A 21,087-nucleotide genomic window follows, 5' to 3' on the forward strand; every position below is an offset into this window, starting at 1 on the left:
CTTTGATGCGTTTCGTTTGCTAATGTGTAAGATCTATGTTTTTTTCTTTTAAATGTATAATATAGTATCCTTCCGAATATCCGTACACGAGTTCACGCTCTTCCAGGTGAGCCCTTCGTTAAGCCTTCCTCTCTATGCTTCTGTAAAAGCGTCACGCCACAGCAAAAACACAACTAAATCGGGGAAAACAATTTTGATCACAAACCTTTGCTCAACCGCTGGTGTCGTACCATCTTCGCCCGGCTTGACCTCCTCCATTACAGCCATTATTTACATGCGCCACCACTTCTCACCTCGATTACCTACACGCTAGCTGGATAAGTTACGCTTCTTAAGACCACTTTATAGTACCGCTAGCAGCTTAATATTAGTACACGCCTTGTGCCCCAATGCGAGTGATGTGTAGTAGTTTAAAAACAAAACAAGAAGACATTGTTCCTCACACCTCAACGGGTGCGAGCAATAAATAGAGCGCTTGCCGAATGCGCGTGTCGCTTCCCAGAAGCCTGCACTCACCCAAGCCCAACTCACTCACGAGCGGGGTGTAACGAGCCGTATCACACCGGGCTACGTACATTCGATCACCATCGGTTGGCTGGACTCGATCACACTCGGCCGGCTGGTGGGTTCGTGCTGAGACGCAGAAGTGCCCGAACCACCGCTCGTTCCACCGTTTGCGGACGTTTGCACCAGATGGCCACCATAGTGCAGGTGAGGTGACGGTAGATTGTGGTTCGTACTGTTGGGACTGTTGTTGTTGTTGTTGTTGCTCGTTGCACCATTACTGCTTGGGCTGGTGCCGTTTGAGTGTTGCTGAATCTTGCCCGCCGACACCTTGTGTATGACCTGTTCGGAATGGTGATGACCCATACCGGTGTGCGGATGGTGTGGTTGAGCGGAGGTGGACGTTGCCGTCTGTACCACGCCCGGGCTACCGTGGTGTGAAGCGGGCAGGTGAGACATTTCGTAAAAATCGCGTCCACCTTCCCCATCCGGCTGGCCATCTTTATCTGTTGGAGGATAGAGAGAAAAAATTGACATTAGAATTCAACACAAGATTGCTTGAAGCAGAGATCCCGCTGATCCGTACCTAAGCACTCGGAGGTGGCCGCCGCTGCCATCGCCAACTCCTCCTCCAGATTGTTCGGTTTGCAGCTGGTCGTTTTCCAGTGCGTTCGCAACCCGGACGCACTGATGTACTTCTTATCACAGCCCTGGCACACGTACGGCCGATCGTTCGTGTGCAGCCGCTTGTGCAGCTTCAGATGCACGAACTGGGTAAACTTTTGCGGGCACAGATCGCACGCGTACGGCTTCTGGCCACTGTGCAGCCGTAGGTGCGTTTTCAGGTTGGACGTGGACGAGAATCGCTTCTTGCAGATGTCACACTGGTGGGGCTTTTCGCCCGTATGCACCAGATGGTGCTTCTGCAGGTGGGCGAGCTGCGTGAAGGATTTCGTGCACACGTTACACTTGAACGGCCTTTCGCCCGAGTGTGTCCGCAGGTGAACCTTCAGGTTCGACAGCTGACCGAACGTCTTGCTGCACACATTACACTCGTAGTGCATCTTGCCATCTCGCTTGCGCAACGGATAGGGTAGGCTCCGATAGCCGCGCGAATTGGGACTGCCGGGGCTCATGGGACTACCGCTTCTCGAGTACGAACCACCGTCCGGACTGAGACTGCTCGGTGGAGACACACGGCCCGGTGACATGTGGGTGAGCGGGGTAAGCGGCTGCATGAGCGGATGTCCCAGAGGTAGCTGACCTTTGGATTGAAGCTGCACAAACCCGGACTGTTGGGCGGGACCGCCTGGTGAACCGTTCGAAACGCCCGGCGATACCGAGCGCAAAGGGGTCGTCGACGATGTGGTCAGTCTCTCGTAGTGTCCACCGTTCAGGGGTGGACTGTAGGTGGAACTGGAAGCGCTATTAATCACACTGGCGGAACCGTTCGAGGCCGAGTAAATACTGCTGCTGGTGCTGTAGCTCGGTACCGACGATTCGTACGGTACGGGCGAGTGTGTCCTGTGCAGGTGTTGCGGATGATGCGCGCTATGATGGTGAGGGTGCAGGTGGTGATGCTCACCCGCGTAAACGAGCGGAGAAGGCGAGGGAGATGCACCACCAGCTTCTTCACGTTCGTGCAGCCGATCGTGCCCATGATGGTAGCTGCTCTGGTGCGATTGCTGCGCATGATGCAGATGATGAGGAAGATGATGATGGTGCGGGTGATGATGGGTGAGATGATGATGATGCGGATGGTGGTGATGGGTGAGTTCCGCATGTTCCGCCTCCTTGGGCTCCTGCTCGAGCGAAGTCTGAGATCGGGAGGTGGGCTCGGTAGGCTCCGGTGCCGGATTCTGGGAGCTCGAGTCCGGACTACAGGCGGTTCCATACCTTTGCGACTTCTTGTACGAGTAGGCCATCTCGGTTGGGGACGTTGGAGGTGGTGTAGCGTTCGGTTGCCGACGGTGCGGATCATCTGCCGACGGTGCGCGATTACTACCGGTCAGGATAGTTTCGAGGATCGAGCTCGAACTGGGCGGAGTGTAGCGAATGAACGTTGCCGGTGAGGTTGACGTTGGTTCTGCCTCGTAGTAGCTCTTCGTCAGTGGTACCACAACCGTTTCGGGCGTTGTGTCCAACACAATCACGGTACTGGTAGCAGGCGTCACCTCACGCATTCCGGGTCCAATTGGTTCCGCACTAACAGGGCCAATCGACTGGGCTACCGTCTCAACCTCTCGCTCGGTTGCCATTTCCATTTCCGGCTCCACCTTGAAGTTTTTGCTATTGTTCTTGAACTCGTACTTTAGCGGCATCTTCATTTTTACCTTCCGATATTCATTCTTGTCACAAGGCTCGGTCGTGCTAACCTTGTGCTGGCCCACGCTCGTCTCCTTCGGCTCGATCGCCTTCTTCGAGCAGTCGAGCACGTAGTTGTGTTCGCTCTCGCTATCACTCGAGTCCTCCGGTGGTGTGAACCCATCCTCATGGTACCCATTGCTGTGGTAGCCCTCATCCGACCTTACCGACCCATCGTTCGGTGTCAGCTGATGTTCGTATGCGGTCTCTTTCGTTTGCGAGATCGGTGAGTCGGCGTCCACCTCCTTAACGCTTTCCCGCAGAAGCGGACTCTGCTCTCGGATCACAATGCGAATGGGGGATCGATCCCGTAGAGAATCTTCACCAATCACAGAGACAGTAGCACCAACCGCCACAGAACTCCCATTCCGGGGCTCTCTCAGTACCGTCTGGTGCAGTGCGTGGTGCTTGGCGGAAGGAACATGACCACTGGTTGGTGGGGCCGGCGGTGAAGGACTCGGCGTTGGCGTACTGCGCACCATCGCCGGCAGGTATAGGCCCATCACGTGCTTCACATGATTGTATGCCACCTCCGGTGGGACGGGCTGTTTGTACGTCTTCTTCACAACCTCCTCGCGGCAGATGGAGTAGGTTGCACGCTCCGGATCGATGTCGTAGCCGAGCCGCTTAGCAAAGTCGCGACAGTACCACACCATCAGCTCCTCGTTCGGCATGATGTCGCGTATCGTGTAGAAGTAGATGTGTTCCTGATGCTGACACGCGACCAAATTCATCACCGAGAAGCTGTACGCGGACGCTACATATCGCATCCAGTTGGACTGGGCCGTGTCGGAGCCGTCCAGATAATAGAAATCACTGTCCTTGAATATCTGCAACGCAGGAGAAACGAGAGATTCAGTTAATTTATTATAAATACCATCTCTAGACATGCACAGCGCATTGACGCACTCGTGTATTCCAAGCTTTACAGAAACTCATTTACAGATTAGAAATTTCTTTTGCATAAGTACCTTGATATTCCCATAGGAAACGTGTCGTAGTTCCTGCACCTGCACGGGTTTTTAGTTATTGGTTAGCGATAGGATGACCGAGTTTTGAGGTTAGAGGATTCAAAATTAGAGTTGGTTTTTTGATTTTTGTACACGTCAGTTGACACGAGAAGCAGGAAGTTGATGTTATGGAAGTAAAGAAAGAAACATAAAGAGAAAAAATAGATTATAGACAAGGTTGGAGCATCGGTTCTCTGTATCACTATGACTACATTCTAGCAAGTATTTCAACCCCCATTTAATAGCATAAAAACCGGGAGATAAGAAGCAAAAAGGGAAGCAGACACAGACAGTCCAGACAAAGACGAAACCGTAGCTTAGGTCAGCATCAATATTTAGCAAGCGTCTTCGGCGAGGATCAACCGTCCCGACAACAAAGAAATGGCGGCGAAAGTTACTCCTGCAATCGTCCAACAAAAGCACCGTCTGTATGCATTTATGCTACAGCAATCGTACTGTCCCTGTTTCTCTCACATCAACTTGCTCCAAACTATTTCCTTATGGTTTGCGTTATGATGCGAGAGAAAAGCTGTGCTGTGCGTGAGGGAAAGAGATCCATCAATCGACGACAAAGAAAAGCATTGACGTTTTTCCCATTGGGGTAGGTCCAGGGAATGCTTTATTTCGCACCAAATAAAGAGACTGACGACAGCAGGTTTCGTGTTATTTGCTTTGGAAAAAATGGGTATTGAGTGGAGAATAACTTTAAATAGATTTTTCTGTCTAGAGAGAAGGTGGTTTTTCTTATTAAAAGCATGCGAAAGAGAAATACTTCAACTATTGCAAATTGCGTGCATTTCTAGCATAACTTTCCAGTTCGACAGGAATGCTTATGCTTTACCCGAAAACAACATCACCACCACCACCACTAGTGTTCTGAAGGAGTTTAAAACGTAGTAAAAAAAAGCCTAGCATATTCCGATTTCTTTGTCTAGTTCTGTCCTAAACTTATTGTGAGCAGTTCGTACTGCATCAGACACTTACCCGCCAGAAGTATCGCCATAGCTGTTTATCACTGGGATGGCTCGGTGTGCGGACACCCTCGAACGGACCAAATCTGGTACCCCGAGGGATGACGCCCGTACTCCACACTCCTTCAGTCTGTCGTGAGAAAATCCAACAAATAGGAACAAATCGTTCGTGGTTAGAATTGCGTCGCTCAACTCTTTCTGTCTACTGCCTATGGCTTACCGTGGATGTGGGCGTCGATAGGACGAGGGAGGGCTTGAGCGTCAGGCTGCGGGGAAGTGTCTTCTCCGCCCGGCCCGGTACACCCTTCTCGCAGGGCATATCCGGCACGATGTAGACGGCCAGCCGCTCGAAGTCTTCCTCTCGCATACGCGTAACATCGTAGTCCTGCTGCGCGTTTGGCGTAACGCTTCGAGGGGGATTCGCTCCAGACATTTTGATTAGCTGCTGCACATGAGGAATGGAGAAAAAGAGAAGGAAAAAAAAAGACCAGTCAAGCATTAATTAGTGTGCGAGTGTGTGTATTCAGATAAAGGCGTCACAGCAAGCAAGAATCGATTGGCGAGTTTTCCACCTGTACGTCATCCAGACTCCCCAAAACCCAACCCCTGTGGGTGCCCACAAGTACAGGGAGAAAATGGCGACGAGCATCCTCCACACCTTGCTGGCTTTGTTGTCTCAAGGTGAAGTGCCAGTGAAAGGATGCATGGCGATATGCGATGATGGCGTTACGATGCGGATATGTCCAACCGATTGCAAGCGTCCTTGCCGAGAGAGCGAGCCGAGAAAGTATGGGAGAGGGGGTGGTGGGTCTTTTGTGGGAATGAAAAAACCCGACTCAAGGTCAGCATCAAGCGCCGAGTGCGTGAGTAAGAAAACAACATTAAGCGTTTTGTGTGTGTGTGTGTATTTTTGAGTGAGAGTAAGTGTGAGCGAGCAAGCATCGGTGCAGTTATGCAATCCCTCTAATCCTGATGCAGCAGCACACGAAGCGTTGTAGTGAGCGCGTATGCGCTTCTCGAGTGACGCTCGGAACGTTCCATGCGTCCTCCGTACACGTACTATTTCCTTTTGGAAAGAAGAAGGGTCATTCGGTGGGCGGTGGGGCATGTGGAAAATGCAGTTTTACTCTTTCCCTATTGTCCGTGGTCGCGACTGTGCACATGACTGTGTTCGGGGAATGGAGGAGCGAAGAAATAATGGGAGAAACTAGCGGAGGACATCAACGTTACGTAGCAGGCTCCCCCATTTTGCGTGGTGAAGTATCCACGACGTCGGCTACTGCAGAAGCGTAATTTATCGATTCTGGTACGATTTCCCAACAAGATTACCATTGGTAAAAGCTGCTTTCTTTTGCGTTTACCTATTGTTTGTTAAATACCACTCCAACGGGGCGATACAGCAATGCTGACCACACGCTTGGGGACGTATGTATGCAGCACAAACTTCACAACCAGACCGAAGCTCCTTTACACCTTGCTAGCTTAGACTGGTTTACACCAGCACGAATGAAAGTGAAATACCAAAGGTCAGGCTCGACCGAAACTCGTCATCACGCTCACTCCCTTCCCGGCACGCAAATGTTCATGCCACCATTGCCACAGTCGGAAGTCCTTTACAACTTTATCGCTTCGACGAGGGTGTGTGTGTTTTTTTATCACTTTGAGGACTTTATAAAAATCCAAGGATATCACGCCACGTCGTGAATTTCACTTATGCAACGATTCTCTGCAGCAATGCACCAAATCACATTTCAACACTCTTGCAGGCTCTACCTCTCCTCGATACTACCGGTACCTACCTATTGCTGAAAGGTTGACCGAAACATTGAACACCTAACAATAGCTGTCCACACTTGTCAACTAGAACACACTTCCTAGAAGCGTTTTAGACTTATAAAGCATTCCGCAAACAGGCGGAAGCACTCTACCAATTCACTCACGTGCACGTGGTTGCGTGCTTGCTCGGGACTGAAAATGTCACCAGCGACACCAGCAGCATCCACACCCGCACGCACGCACGCACAGCAAAAAACTGAACGCGCCAGCAAATGGCACCAGGAACCAGGAAGAGGCGCGTAACGCTTTAAACCACCCAATCTCGTGCCAGAATCGATCGATCCACACAATCCCGAAGTCCTGCCCGACCTAGCGCGCGCGACAAGACGGCATGTGGCTGCAGCATTGGAGGGTGGATGGTAACGTGCCTTGCTCTCGTTTTGACAGCACAAGGAAGCGCCAGGAGCAGGTAGCAAGGTGTCCGGCAACCGATCGACCGACCGACCGACCGAGAGCCGAAACTCCTCTACTGACCCAGTTTCCATCAGGCAAATCCTTTTTTTTTTCGCAGCAAAATGCCACCTGATGTACTATCTCACTCACTCTATCGCTCGTTTACTAGTGTTGACTATCGGCGAGAGCTTGGGATAGGTCCGGGATGCAGACATTCGTTCGCCATCTCGTGCATCATTATCACACTATCACGCTCATTCCCGCATGGAAGGATATATGGAGTTGAGATTGGAATGCTTTCTCTCTCACTCGCTATCCCTCTCTCGATGCAGCATCCTTGCAAGAGCTGGAGAGAAAAGAGAGCGAAAGGATGCTCCCATAATGCTCCCGCGAAGCACTCAATCCGGAGTCCGTCGCACCAGGAAGTCCGTGACTGTGCTTTAGCTTGCATTTTGGTACTAATTATTTTATCACCCTTTTCACTCTCGTTTTAGGGTGAAACTTTTTTTTTTTTCGATCGCAGCATCCAACACAAGGAGAGAAAAAGCACAGGAAAGAGCGAGAGAGAGAGGAAGAGATTGCTTTCGTACGGTAACAACAACACATCGGGTATGCTTGATGCGGGCGCTTTGCGCATAAACAACAACCGTTCAATTGAAATGAAAACCGTCAAGAGTGAATCTTTTCTTTGTGTCTCGGAATGTTTAAGGGACGTTTTGGGGAGTGTGTGTGTGTGTTTCGGTCGTTGAGGTAGTCGGTAGAATTGGATAATACATCAGTGAGAACACGTTTGTTTTGCTGTTGCTAAGCTACATTTTATTTTCCACCCTTATTTTTAACGCTTCTTTTCAAGTGCACACCTCTCCGATGCACCCCCAAAAATACATTCACCACCGGCGTTTTCATCTGTGCCGGCTGTGAAGCAGGGAAGGGTGGAAAAGCGAAGACAGGGAGGCACATTTAAAGGGTCGTAACAGGGAGCGCAGCGCCTACCACAAACGCAAATTACGTCCGAGCGGTCAGCGGCAATTGAGATTCCTAATAAACTTTCATCACTTTATTTTTAGCCAACCAACCGAACCCCTTTTTTTGCGTGTGTCTCACCCCAAATCAGCTTGCAAGGTGCACTATGCAATTCACTATTCGCACACGAGAGTAGAAACGTAACACCGCACGACCAGCCCACGTTCGGCGTAGACTTTATTTTTGAGCGAGGGTTTAGGGAAAAGTAAAGTGGGGCGGCGTGCAAGCGCCAACACGCAGGACGGGCTTGATGTTGATGCAACCAGGGAAGCACCCGCGCGATGCGCCCGAAACTGTAGCCAAACAGGAAAAACCTTCAGCAAAATTCTTAACCCCAACGGTTTCCGTCCGGCGAACCGGGCACATCCCTTAGGCAGACAGACGTTTCACCGAGCGATGCAGTTCTTTCGGCCCTCCCCGGTCACCATCTTGATCGGTGCGAAGCTCCAATCCTAATTTTCCCCTTCCTTCCCGGGATCCCGACAAAAAACAACAGTTATTGCTAGTAAGTGACTTTGCCAAAACAAAACGCAAACTCGTACGGAATCGTACGATCAAGGTTAGGGCGTTGCAAGCCCTATCGTTGAATGACCGTTTTCAAGTTTCAAGCTGTCTTTAACACACACACACACCCTACCTTTCCTCGTTTAGCTTTTGAGTCGATGGCAGGATGACAGATAGCTGATGATGATGGCGATGGCGGAACAAATTTTGCACGCTGAATGTACGCGAAAAGTGAAGGTTAGCGTACAAATCATGTGAGCGGAATGGTTGAAGATGATAGAGGGTTAGAAAGAGCTGCGAGGGTTAGCTAGTATGCAACGTATGGTGGAAACGGATGCACTATGATGAATGGCGATCGTTGAACACATTCATGATCTAAGCAATATTAATAATTATTTGGAATTGGCTGGACGAATTGAGCTGCCATTCAGAGATTATTTGTTTTGAAGAATATTTTGCTTGAAAACACTTCTGCAAAAAGTAAGTTTTCTATACCTAAATTAGATACTAAAATACTTTATATGCGACAAATACATTAATTATTAAATATTGCTTCAATATTCTAATCAATTAGCAACTTTTCCACATTCTGCTTACCAAAATTAGAATTTTTTAATTTAAATTCTGCGTTGTCTTGTCCTCTGAAAAGCTCTCGTCTTAACGCTATCACTTATCTCTTACACACAGGAGAGACAAAAAAATACACCACTTCACAAACGAAACAAAACAATGTTTTTGTTACAAGTTCATCCACTGTCACCCAGGTTACAATCATAGGCAATCAACGATCGTGCCGGTAGTCATAGGTTTGTGCCGGCATTGCACCAATATAACTGATCAATGCACATTCACATCAAACACAGACACACATACACAAACACACTGATGATCAGACAGTTCGATTTAGCACCGCACTCGATACTAATCGTCGCGCGAGTCGATACTGTACTGCCAAAGCGTATCGAGCCCCAGGGTGTTCAACGGCCCCTTGCGTACACAATGCACAGCACACACACACACACACCCATGCACCCGTGCGAGTACACAAAAAAATGTACACGAAAACGCACCCGATCTGATGAGGAAAAGTGATCTGCCAAAGCGGAACTACTAGCGGAAAAGCAACCGTCCATCCTTTACACAGCAGGTTCACAGCAAATAATGCCACCTGATAGGAGTATGGTACGAAAAAGGCCCTTACAAATGGTTCCCCAATGGTCTGCCCTTGAGGAACAGAAAATTTGCTCCTTTTTGCTGGTGTGGTGTTTGTTTTTGTAACTTCGATGTCAATTGGAAATCTCTCGCTCTCGGTTCTCACTCGTCTAAACTGTCGGCATCGCCTAGCACACGGCGATCGTTCATCACTGCAGTTTTAGTGCATACTGGCACGGTTGCAGTAGTTGTTTGCATGTGTTGTGCACAAATCTGACCAGACGCCGACCGGCCACTTTTTATGGGTTATTATTAGGCGCAAGGTTAGCCGTCGCCTAGTGGTTGGTGTGCGCTCCCGAATTTCTTTGCAAATAGTTTGCTGCTCTCCCGCACACCGGTGGAAGTGGATACAGGAAAACCGAACACGGTACTCGATCGCGTCACTATTCGCTTGCAAACTAGAAAATGGAAGCGTTCGTGTACGTCAATCTTTTTAACTCATGATGGCATTCGATGGCGGTGTGTCGGTAGCAACGCACTTGCAATGTCACACCGTTTCACAAAGCAATAATAAATACTATATGTCAAATTAAAATAAAGCGCAAGTTTTCGGAAAACTGAAATTGTTCGGAAATTGTTAGCCACGTGTTACTTCCTCGCAAAAAAAAAAAACCGATCATACCGATGGAGGCGCCCAGCCTTTTGTTTGCGTTCAAATATTTTCACAACGCGAAATAAGTTTTGTTTGTTTCGTAACGTTCGCTTAACATGAATGCTATTGCATTATCATTGCACCCAATGGACGACCTTCATCGAAACGAATGCATTTCATCCACGCGCCACCCACCAGCGAGAGTATTACATTCCTACTGGACGATCTAATCAACCGGGGCACGTGACAATGGGAACCGTTTGCTCGTCGCGTTGGCAGGGTGCTACCCTTCCCTCCATCTCTTCACCCGCATGCGGGTGATATGAGATATCGGATATTTTGCGTAATTTTTTTTTTCTACAACCCCCTTACTGATATACTGACCTTGATCGGCATCGGTTCTCGTGACCAAACCATCGGGGTGCGGTAAGCTTCCGGATGCGTTTGATGGGAGATTAACCTAGTGGCCAAGTAGCTACTCGACTTTGTGATTGCACTACCGAACCAATTTGCTTGAAGAGTCAGAGTTGAGTGCGTGTGTGTGTGTGACGAGTAGGAAGGCTGAGAATGATGCACCTACTTTCACTGTCGTACACTTGCTGTATCGCTTTTTTATAATTCGCTTTAAAACGCTTTTATGTTTCACCTTCTCAACACACTATCGTCCACTGAGCGTGAATATTTTACCCTGCGAGACATCGCATCAGTAGGGAAACACTTTAAAAATAGTCACTACAAGTTGGGTACTCATTTTTGTATCCAACTATTACTAGACCGCACGAATATAATAAAAACTTCTTTCTGTAAAGTGGATTTTTTTCCCCCAAAAGCACTAAAATACATTCAATATGCTAACGAACGTACAATCAGCTCCAACTAACGATCTTCGCTACCGTAACGCAACTGATCGTCTTTGCTGTCGAGCACAATATCGGTCTGGATCGTGAGTGCCCGGAGGTGAGTGACTTAGCTTTGCTCGAACACAACCCACTCATTCCCGGTATTGTCCCCATTATTACGCTATTTTTTTTTTCTGCACTGAAAATATAAACACATACTACTAGCTGCCGTCACTAATGCCACGGGACACCGGATGAGGGTTTCCCGGTATAATGCGGTTATCAAAATGAGCGTGATGAGTGGAAACACTCAGGCTGAAGTAATATGCGTTTGCCCTCCAAACACTCACTAGCATGATCTGCTCGAGTGGCACGGAAATTTACTAGTTCGGTTTCACTTTTTGCAAGCCGTCCTTTCCCATTGGGACTCCTCACAGCACTATTTTTTCCCCCCTTTAAAGACAAACAAAAGACTCACAATAGGGTCGCTAGTCTAGGCAGGCGCGTGCACCGTTCGCCACCGAGCGGCAATTGATGCACCAACCGGACGGCTGATATGGCGTGCACTTTTGATTTGCAAACGCGGCACAATGTCAACAAGCAGAGCATTTCTAATATTATTGCCCTGCTTCGTCGCGCCCCATTTCTTCCCCCTTTTTGGTGGATGAGTACCAACCCAACTACCTAATATTTCGCCTTTGTGCGATGGTGCACTACGGGTTCCAGTTCTTATCAGTGCTGGCAGGCAGCGGCATCAGCGGCGCTCCCGCACTGCATCGATGTCCGGGATTTGCTGCGGAAGGCAGGAAAGACGGGGAAGGGTTGAACATGCGGGGGAAGATGATTAGTGCGGGTGGGAAGTGAATCGCTCCCTGCACGAGCGTACGACCACTTGAACGACTCGACTGTAGCGGCCTTCGGCGAGGCGGGCGCAACAAGCGAAAGTAAATATTTTTCTCGCTCCAGTCCCAGCCCATTGCATCAGAAGGCGTTGTTGCAGTTTGTCGCCACCGACGCCACCAACCGCACTGCACCGGAGGTAAACAATCGGACCAAACAATAAGGAAATATGTGCATTGATGGACACACACACATGCACACAGATCGTCACTCAATGGATGGACACGAGCGCTTGATTGGTGACAATCGGTGAGCAGTGAGGCTGGTGGTCACGTTTTCCGTCGACCTACACGTGATCGTCGAATGTCATCTCTATCGTTTTTTTCGCAGCCGCGCACCAGTCATTGTTTTCCGGACCGATTGGTAGTGTGCGTCGCGGGTTTGAATTTCTGTGTGCGCGATTCGCAGCCAAGCTACTGATTAGACCCATTCTGCGATTCGGTTTCGTAATGCCGTAAATCTCAATCGGCTTTACTCAACGAGTAACGCACAGCCTGTCCTTCAGTTATGCTATATTAATATCGTTTTTGTTTGGCATTGGTGAGTTGTGAGCCGAAGTCAACCCTTCGTATGCATATTTGCTAGCAAAGCACGCCAGCTTGAATTAGTATTTTTAAAATACTAATTGATTTCAGAGACTCAAAACGAAGCACAGAAGTGTGTTGTGGCTAACGAGACTTTTGTTTTGTTTTTTTCAAGATTCCTAAACAATTGTAAGTAAGCTAATGGCATCATTTGCAGCTCTCGTGCTCCACCAATCTCACACCTTCGCCAAACGATTCGCAACGATATTTCCGTCGCACGATCTTGCAAATGGCGCGTGGCACCCTTATCCCATCGAAATGGCTGGAACTCGACCCGAACCGGAGAGTGTTTCGCGTGGCCTTCGGGTCTTTGTGTGCGTGTGTGCGCACAGTTGAAGTGTAGCAGAGACTTAAGTTTATTTTATTTGCCCTCAGCTTTTTGTAGCACGACAGTATTCTCCTCTCGAGAACGATTGAGGGTAGTAGAGAGACGATCGTATGTAGTGGGAATGAGTATGCCGTACTACCCTTATATAATTTTGCTGCACGTGTCGATTATAAATGCATCGATCTGGAGCACATTATGCAAAGACAAGTTTGCTCGGATGATTTGTTTTGTTTTATTTAAGTTCATTTATATTTCGTAAAAAAGGTATCAAAATTTTTTGGAGGGAAGAAATTTTAAATTATAGTAAAAATATACAACATGCTTTAAAGAAAGCTTGGCTATAAAAGTTATTTTGCTCTCTGAGTTTATTCCACTGCAAAAAAAAAAAACGCTATTCATATAGAAAACCCTAATTATTCTACTCTTCTTTCTCCACCTTCATGAAATCATCGAATGTAATCATCTTCAAGCAAAATTCCCAACCCGATTGCCATCGTTCAAAACAATCTTCTCGCTACACCAAACAAAACATCCCAATAGGTAGGTAAACAGTAATTAACATCTCAACTCATTCGGACTTTGGAACATTCGCTTGCCACAGCAATTGCCACCGAATGCTACTAATCTAATCAGCGCACATTAATCAAACGAAAATGTGCATCTAATTGGTGCTATACCTCGGCGATAGTTTAGCCAAGTACACTGCTGGTAAAGGATGATGTGTACGAGGAGGGCTGTGTAAACCTTTGGCATTTGCCATTTGTCTGCTACTAGAAAGCTTACACTATTCCGTTTCTTGTGCCGTAAGATGTATGTAAATCTGTGTGTAAACTAACTTTTTTTCACATGATCAAATGCGAAAGTGAGGACGAAAAGCTCTCGACTGTTCGAAAGAGGAAATAAAGGAGAAAGCTTTTCCTGCTTCCTTTTCGTTTTTCTATGGTTGACATTTACAACCGTAACGCCGTGCTGAAAGCGAAAACACATAATGTGATTTTGTGATTCCCGGAAGTAAATGGCAACGGTGCATACATACAAACATTAGAGTACGAGAAGGAAAGAGAGAGAGAGAGAGAGAAAAAGAGTGGTAGACTGTGTGCGTTCTCTCGCGTTGCTTGATTCCTTAAATGGTTTGTTTTTATCGTGAACCACCATGCTGCTCCATTACTGTGTGTTTGGCTTCCAATACAGCTGCACCGTACGCGAAGTTACTGGCGTTGCAGCTGTATATACACGGACACACATATACACCGTCGAGGGGCTTGGTGCGCGGACATGGATGCACTTTACAACGGCACGGATGGTGCGGTCGGAGCTCTAAATGGAAATTATTGATTTTCCCACACTCGTGGCGCTCGTCCCAAGCACGAATGCAATGTAATGAAAGTGGAGACAGTGGCTTTGGGATTTCAACATAACATTTTATCCTTTTACTGTATTAAGTTCGATAAATCATAAACGATCGAGGAATGTTTAGAACAGTGATACATACATGCTTTCATAGCCAACAGTACTTGGCTGGTGGTTTTGGTTGATTCGGATAGATTTTTCTGCTGCTGTTGCTGCTCGCATGTGCCAACACTTCCTTTCATTCCATTCTCTAGTTCACTCTCACTCGTTCAGATCCTTTTCCCAGAGGCAAGTACACACACATACACACACACACAAACGTACACCAGCACCATATTCAGTGTGTGTGTATGCGTGCAAACAGTGTTTTCACTTTTACCCAGCTTCAGAAATTTTCCTTTGCACCATGCAACTCACTGCAGCTCGCTCAATTCGCGCAACACATACAGTGTAACGGGGCTGGTGTAACTTACAATACTTTGGCTGTGCCGGTTGAAGGACTCTCAGCACTGTCGGTGTGAGGAAAGGCGTAGGTAGCCGGCCGGTCCCGGAAATAGCACGAAGCACACACCCTAATATTCGATCCGATCTGTTCTTATTCGTACTAAGGGCTTCCGGTTTCCTATTTCAAACACTAAGCGATTTATCGCACACACACACACGAGGGAGTTGTGTCCCCAAAAACCAAAAATAGAAAATGAAACATCCAACTCACAGGATCAAAACCCCCAGTTTTATAAATTTTGTTTTGGGGCAAGCATTTAATTATGACACTATTTAAAATTGGGTGTTTGACAAGAACAGCACATTTCACACCGAAGAAGCATCACTTTACTTTTATCTAGAAAGCTTCTCATTACACTCAAAAATAGTATCCAACCGAACCGAAAAAAGCACACTACCAAACCCGTCCACTAAACACACTTCTTCATGGTCATTTTGCAAACCGTGCCCGACGATAGAAACGGAACGCCGCACAAAACCCGGACCTACGACAACAATATTTACAGTTCTACTGGCAACTGCAGCGAGTGAGCGTGAGCGTCTCCCTGTTCGTCTTTATTTCTGCACCCACCACAGTGCCCGCCCGCCTTTACTATGCGTGTGTGTGTTGCGTGTCTATGTGTGGCTGTATACCTCGCTTCATCAGGATCGGAAGTTCTGCAGGCGACTGAAGGGCGAACGCGAAACCAAACCAAAACCTACCGCACACGATACAAAGTTGAGGCCCCGGTACGAGCAACGGTCGGGTTTCGGCTTTGGTTCGTGCCCAAACCACTTTGCCAATTTGTCGCCTGCCTCGTTCTCGGTCTGTGTGTGTCTGTATTTCTAGGAAAGCACATCCAATGACGACACGGTATATGATGGTGAAAGCTCGTGGCGCTGTGCTTTCCGAACCGACGAGCGACGATGCGCTGGCGCATCCCTAAAACACCGTGCCAAGCAGATGCTTTTTACCCTTTCCACGGCACGGCCCTTCACCGTCCGGATTAACGAATTCGGGATCCTTCTTCCGGCTTTACAACACATAGCCAACGAAAGGGAGGCACAAAAGGGGAGCTACGGGGTGACATTTTCCCACGGCGTCTCTCATTTACACTGCCCGACTGCACAGCCGGTACAGCCGATTCGATCCGCACCGCTTGCCGCTGTCCTGACGATACTTGCGACTTTCATTTTCCGCATTGTAACTGTGGCGTGTTTGTGTGACGGGATGGCGTGTATTAATTTTTGGCTGTGTTGGGGCAGTCCTTGGCAAGAAGGGATTGTCGTTTGTTCTTTCTCATTGCGAGGGATGATTGAATTTTTCTTGTTTGTTTTTATCGTTTTTTTTTTTTTTTATTGTAACAGAGAAAACATTTTCTTGCGTGGATTTTTGTTTGAATGTCACAAAAAAGTGTCTTTTTTAGTACAAAATAATGAAAATTGCCATTATTTTGGTCAATATTTTTATAATATTCATTTTTCAAAGTATTTCCTGGCTTTCGATGCATACAAGCATTTCAATTGAGAAATTTCAGCTTTTACCACTTCTTTCATATTGTTTTTTACTTGATTTTGCTCAATTCAATTGATTCTTGCTTCTGTCTTTATTTTATTATAATTTAACCAATGTTTTTTTTTGCATTTTGCTACTTTTCTATTAGTTTTTGTTTGTTTTCTATCATTTAAAAAATCCAATTTTAAAACTTCTCTCTTTATTTTAAATCACAATGTAGAATGTTGTAAAAACCGCTTCACAACACCGGACGACGCTCACATCAACCGGCAGCTCAATATTTAATTGCATAGAAATTGCAATTACAACCACCAGTAAACGGCCGGAACAGGCCCGGGAGCTGTGTTCGAAAGCAATTTCGTACATTTCATCCAGCAAACGAACCGAACCACCATAGCCTCGCCGAATTCCCTAAACGAGCGTGAGCGTTAAAAAATGCATTACAAAACCCTCCTGTGCTGTCCCCCCCCCCCCCCCCTTGTTCTTTGCCCTATCCCAACACCTTCCCGCCTCTGCTCCACCTTCCATGCCCTGAGCAAAACGATGCAATATGTATGTGATTGTGTGTATGTGTGTGCATTTTTCGCAAAAGCTACCTCCTCGCTGCAGGAAAAACACACAGAAAACCTTCGGGCGGTCTGTCTGCATGTGTGTGTGTGTGTGTTTGTGTCGTGTGCAGTGAGCGGGAAACAGCAACAACAACAAAAAAGACGGAAAAACAAACACACCAGACGTGTTCCCAGTCCAGAGGTGTGTTCCGGACCTATCCCAACATGTGCAAGGGAGCATAAAGGGCGTCCCTTTATGAAGATGGGGAAGCATTGGAAGGTAAGAGAAAGGGGAAACGTACGGAAAACACAAGACTCGACTGCTGCTTCTCGGGCGGCAAATTAGTCGCTAACCGTCGGAGGGTTGGGAGGGATATTTCTTTCACTTCTTCACTGGCTGGTTCCTGCATGTCTAGCCGTCTGTCTCCACTTACCGCTCAATTCTCACCCGCATCTTGTCTCAACCTTGCCTGGGTTTGGTAAAGTCCACAGCCACCTGGGGGCTGGGGGCCATGCAATTGACAGGTCGCCATTTTCCATGTAAATGATTTTTTGGGATGGCATTATGCTTTGTGTCCTTTTTATTCCTTTTGACATTTCAAGAGACAGGCCTAGAGGACTTGTCCTACCGCCTGAATGACGCAAATGACGCAGTAAGGCTGTCGGCAGTTTTTTTTTTTTGCCAACTCCAAACATTGAATGCGCATGACCCCATTGAAAACGCGAGATGTACAGAGAAAGAACGAGCTTTTGTGTATGTGTGTGCTGTGTCCACGGCAAATTAGAACGCTTTCCTTTCCTAGAACACATCCCCTTAAGAGCAAATGCAATATCCCTCTCAAAATTTGGGAACATTCCGACAAAATTCTGAAGGAAATATGGCACCTCCTGGCAGAAGATTCACTGCTAGCTTAAACGTCAACAATTATCGCTTTTTTCTGTAGATCTCGCACACGCACAGAACTCTGGTATCTGGCAAATTGGGTGTTTTTCTTTTCCCCTTTGTTTTTTTTTTTTTTTTTTTTTGCAAGTCGTAGCATCGTTTATGCCATTATTTTACCCCTTGAAGCGTTCCAAACCGCACTCGAGCAGTACCGTCTGGGATCGGGACCGGCCACCGCGAACCCCTCATTCCCCCCCCCCCCCCCCCAACCTTTTATTCTGCTCGTTCCGGGCGGAAGCACCACCATCGCAGCACAGGGACTGACGTTTTCCTTTTCGATCTGCGCAAGCGGAATGATGTTGTCCTAGGTCGGGGTGTTTGTGTGGCCTCGGTGCCGAACCGTTGCTAGTTCTGCACGAGTGTGCGGTTTTCATTCTGTCTATTGAACACATTCTTAGTGAGGTTGATCTAATACTTTATTTGTAACAGATCAAAATTGTTGAACAAAGCAATTGCTTCCATTTAGGCTACAGTATTTATCGGTTGTGATTGTCCACGCACCAAAAAAAGCTCCAGCAATCACAACTCTCTCGGCAGGAAGCGTTAACTTCGAGAGTTTCCAGACACTGGAGGGCGAACATTCGGTAGGAGCGGATAAACAAACCCCGTCTGCTGGTCCAGACACAACCATGGTGTCGATTGCAATTGCGAAGCCAGACACGTTCATTAAGGACAATTTAATAATGAAACATAAATAAACACCGTAGCTATGGTGGAGGGGCCACCCATGGCAACACAAAAGCCAATTACTAATCGATTATCGAGGAAGAGATTGAGTATCAGTTCCGTCGTTGGTTGGAATATGAAGTTCCAAGCATGTATTACTTCAGGTTGAGCTTTTTCGACACATTCGACTATTTTCACCAATATTTTTGTTGATGTATTCTTTGCGAAAATTTGGTCTTAGGCTCAAGCAAGTTAAAAGAACTTAATCTCGGCTTTAGTCCTTGGAAGTACTTTTCTTATTCATATCTCGCTAGCAATAAAACGTCGTTCCCGTCAACGCTTAGTCGTCTGCAACTCTACAAGTCCTACCCGAAAAAGTCACTCCAAGACACCATTCCGCTTCCTTGTTCCTTCAAGATGGGGAACCTTTTTCCTTGTAACATACTGTTTGTAACACTCCAACACTTCTACCTAATTTTACGTTTTGCCCATTCAATCGTACCATAAAAACCAAGGAGGGAAACCCACTGTTCCTCACCATTTCCCACTACTTTCCGGGTCGGGTCGGAAAGAATCTCTTTGCTGCTCGTGTGTGCAAAAGTCCAAGCCTGTTTCCGCTTCTCTTTTCTACTTCCAGCCACCCGAAAACCACCCGAAGCGGTTTCTGCATTACAACGAAATTCGAATGCACCTGATGCAGTGGTGAGACATGAATGGGAAAAAAAAGGTAGCGAAAAGCAAAAGACAACGTCAGCCAGACACAGATGGTTTTGGTGCGGAACTTTCCATCCACTAGGCGGAACACCTCTGGGGATGGGTTGGGGACAGAAAAAAGGGGGAGGGGAACGAAAGATTCAGAATTTTTAACCATTCTTTAACCTCGCCTTAACAACGCTGAATGCAACACTGGAGATGCACATGCATTTTACATTACAGCCAGCCCGGGTGTTGGTGGTGAATGGGTGATGCTAGTGAGCATGATAACAGGTCGGGTAACTAAAGCATGGTGGATGGCAAAGGTGACGATGATGACGACGCCAGCATTGGATGGGTTGAGTAGGTCGGTCGATGAACCATCGTCTCGCCAATCGAGACTTCCGTATCCGAGACGACCTGTCTCGCCAGTCTGTACGCAGGACAGTGAGACGGGACGGGATGAGGAGGGCAATGGGACATGGGCAACATTTATTTATGACCATACTCCCTTCTAACCCCACTCGCCCCCCAAATACCTACCCACTTTAATCGCCGTTCAAAGCAAGTCTTGTGTTTTTATTCTAGCTTTACCCAGCTTTATCCTGCTGGATGCGGCACCCGGAAAGCATTCCACTTTGGTGAGGTCAGTACCGAGGGGGCCCGAAAGGCTTGCCCATTTCCACGAAAAACTACCGTTTTGCGTACACGACACGGTACGGCTGTTTGTTTTCCCACCATTTCACTCACTCGTATACCACACTACCAAAACAAACCCAGCAAAAAGCAAATGAATGACGACGGCCTGTCTGGGGGTTTCCAATTCCATTCCTGCAGCTTTATGTCGTGAGGTAGAGTGCGGTTTTTTAAAACTTCTTTTCATTGTATACTAAAAAGACTAGGCCTTTGCTCTAACCACTTCTTTCTCTTTCGCTCTCTTTCTCTCTCTCTCTCTCCGGTACTCGCCCCGTTTCGGACTCTAGTGTTTTCCTGAACAAAAGGGAAAACTTTTCCCTCTAGGGATAGGGAAAGCCAGGAAAGGATGCACTTCACCGGGCGCACGAGGAAAAACGCGTCTGGGCATTATCGATTGGTTTGTCCGTCGCCATAGTTGCCGCAAATTTTACTACACGCGGGCGGTTGGTGATGCTTTACCCCTATCGGTTCTCTTCCCTTTACTATGTGGCAGATACCGGAACACTGGGAGAGGGCACGGGGATCGGGAAAGCGAAACTACCTGAAGCAGTATTCGGTACCAATTACTGGCGGCTACCATGACTTTGTTAGTGATTCTTGCTGGAACAGAGAACACTGACCTCGGTGAAGCGCAAAACTGTTCACCATGCGAAACAAGCGAGAGGGCAGGATGGATAGCGAGAGAAAGAACGCAACAGGAAGTAAGCTGGAAAGGGTAATAGCACACAGAATGCCAGTTTTTTTTTTTGTTGGGTAAAATCAACACAATAAAAGGAATTATATTAAACCCACAAAAAAGTTGTATTTCTATTTCAAGCACCAACGAAAATTGAGAGGAAAAACAACCTGCTTATATCAAATATCGTTCCCAGTGTTCGTCATCAATCAAACGAAACACTTCAAAGGCCACAAAGAATTCAGCATTGTGAGGAGAATCCTGAATGTTCTACCCCGTGCAATTTTCCTTCCCCGATAAAAAGTGAAACTGAATCTCTGAACCAAACGGCCGTTGCAACTGCAGTTTCAACCCTTCTGCTGCAGTTGCAGGAAAGCATACCAAACCCACCCCTTGACAACCGTCACGGCCAGGGGGTTAATGAACCATGGTTCCTTTTTTTGTTATTTTGCAATT

The 21,087-nt window shown here is 47.4% G+C and overlaps 2 protein-coding genes across 4 annotated transcripts in view; one reads left to right on the forward strand and one right to left on the reverse strand.

The window, feature by feature from the left end:
* LOC126560898 (uncharacterized) overlaps positions 1-21,087 on the forward strand; it is a 502,800-nt gene that overhangs the window by 272,920 nt on the left and 208,793 nt on the right. The gene's annotated exons all lie outside the window — the stretch shown is intronic.
* LOC126561473 (PR domain zinc finger protein 1) overlaps positions 533-21,087 on the reverse strand; it is a 30,234-nt gene continuing 9,679 nt past the window's right edge. Inside the window, exons 3-7 of one of the 3 annotated variants that reach the window (XM_050217638.1) lie at positions 5,070-5,291; positions 4,863-4,979; positions 3,840-3,878; positions 1,091-3,698; positions 533-1,010 (exon numbers count right to left, since the gene is read on the reverse strand). In XM_050217638.1, coding sequence (XP_050073595.1) covers positions 568-1,010; positions 1,091-3,698; positions 3,840-3,878; positions 4,863-4,979; positions 5,070-5,282 — 3,420 coding nt within the window. In that variant the 5' untranslated portion in view covers positions 5,283-5,291 and the 3' untranslated portion in view covers positions 533-567. Of the gene's footprint in view, positions 1,011-1,090; positions 3,699-3,839; positions 3,879-4,862; positions 4,980-5,069; positions 5,295-21,087 lie in introns of all 3 variants that reach the window. The other 2 variants (XM_050217641.1, XM_050217640.1) reach the window with 2 other exon arrangements.

Source organism: Anopheles maculipalpis, chromosome 3RL (genome assembly GCF_943734695.1).
Source record: "Anopheles maculipalpis chromosome 3RL, idAnoMacuDA_375_x, whole genome shotgun sequence".
Lineage (NCBI taxonomy): Eukaryota > Metazoa > Arthropoda > Insecta > Diptera > Culicidae > Anopheles > Anopheles maculipalpis.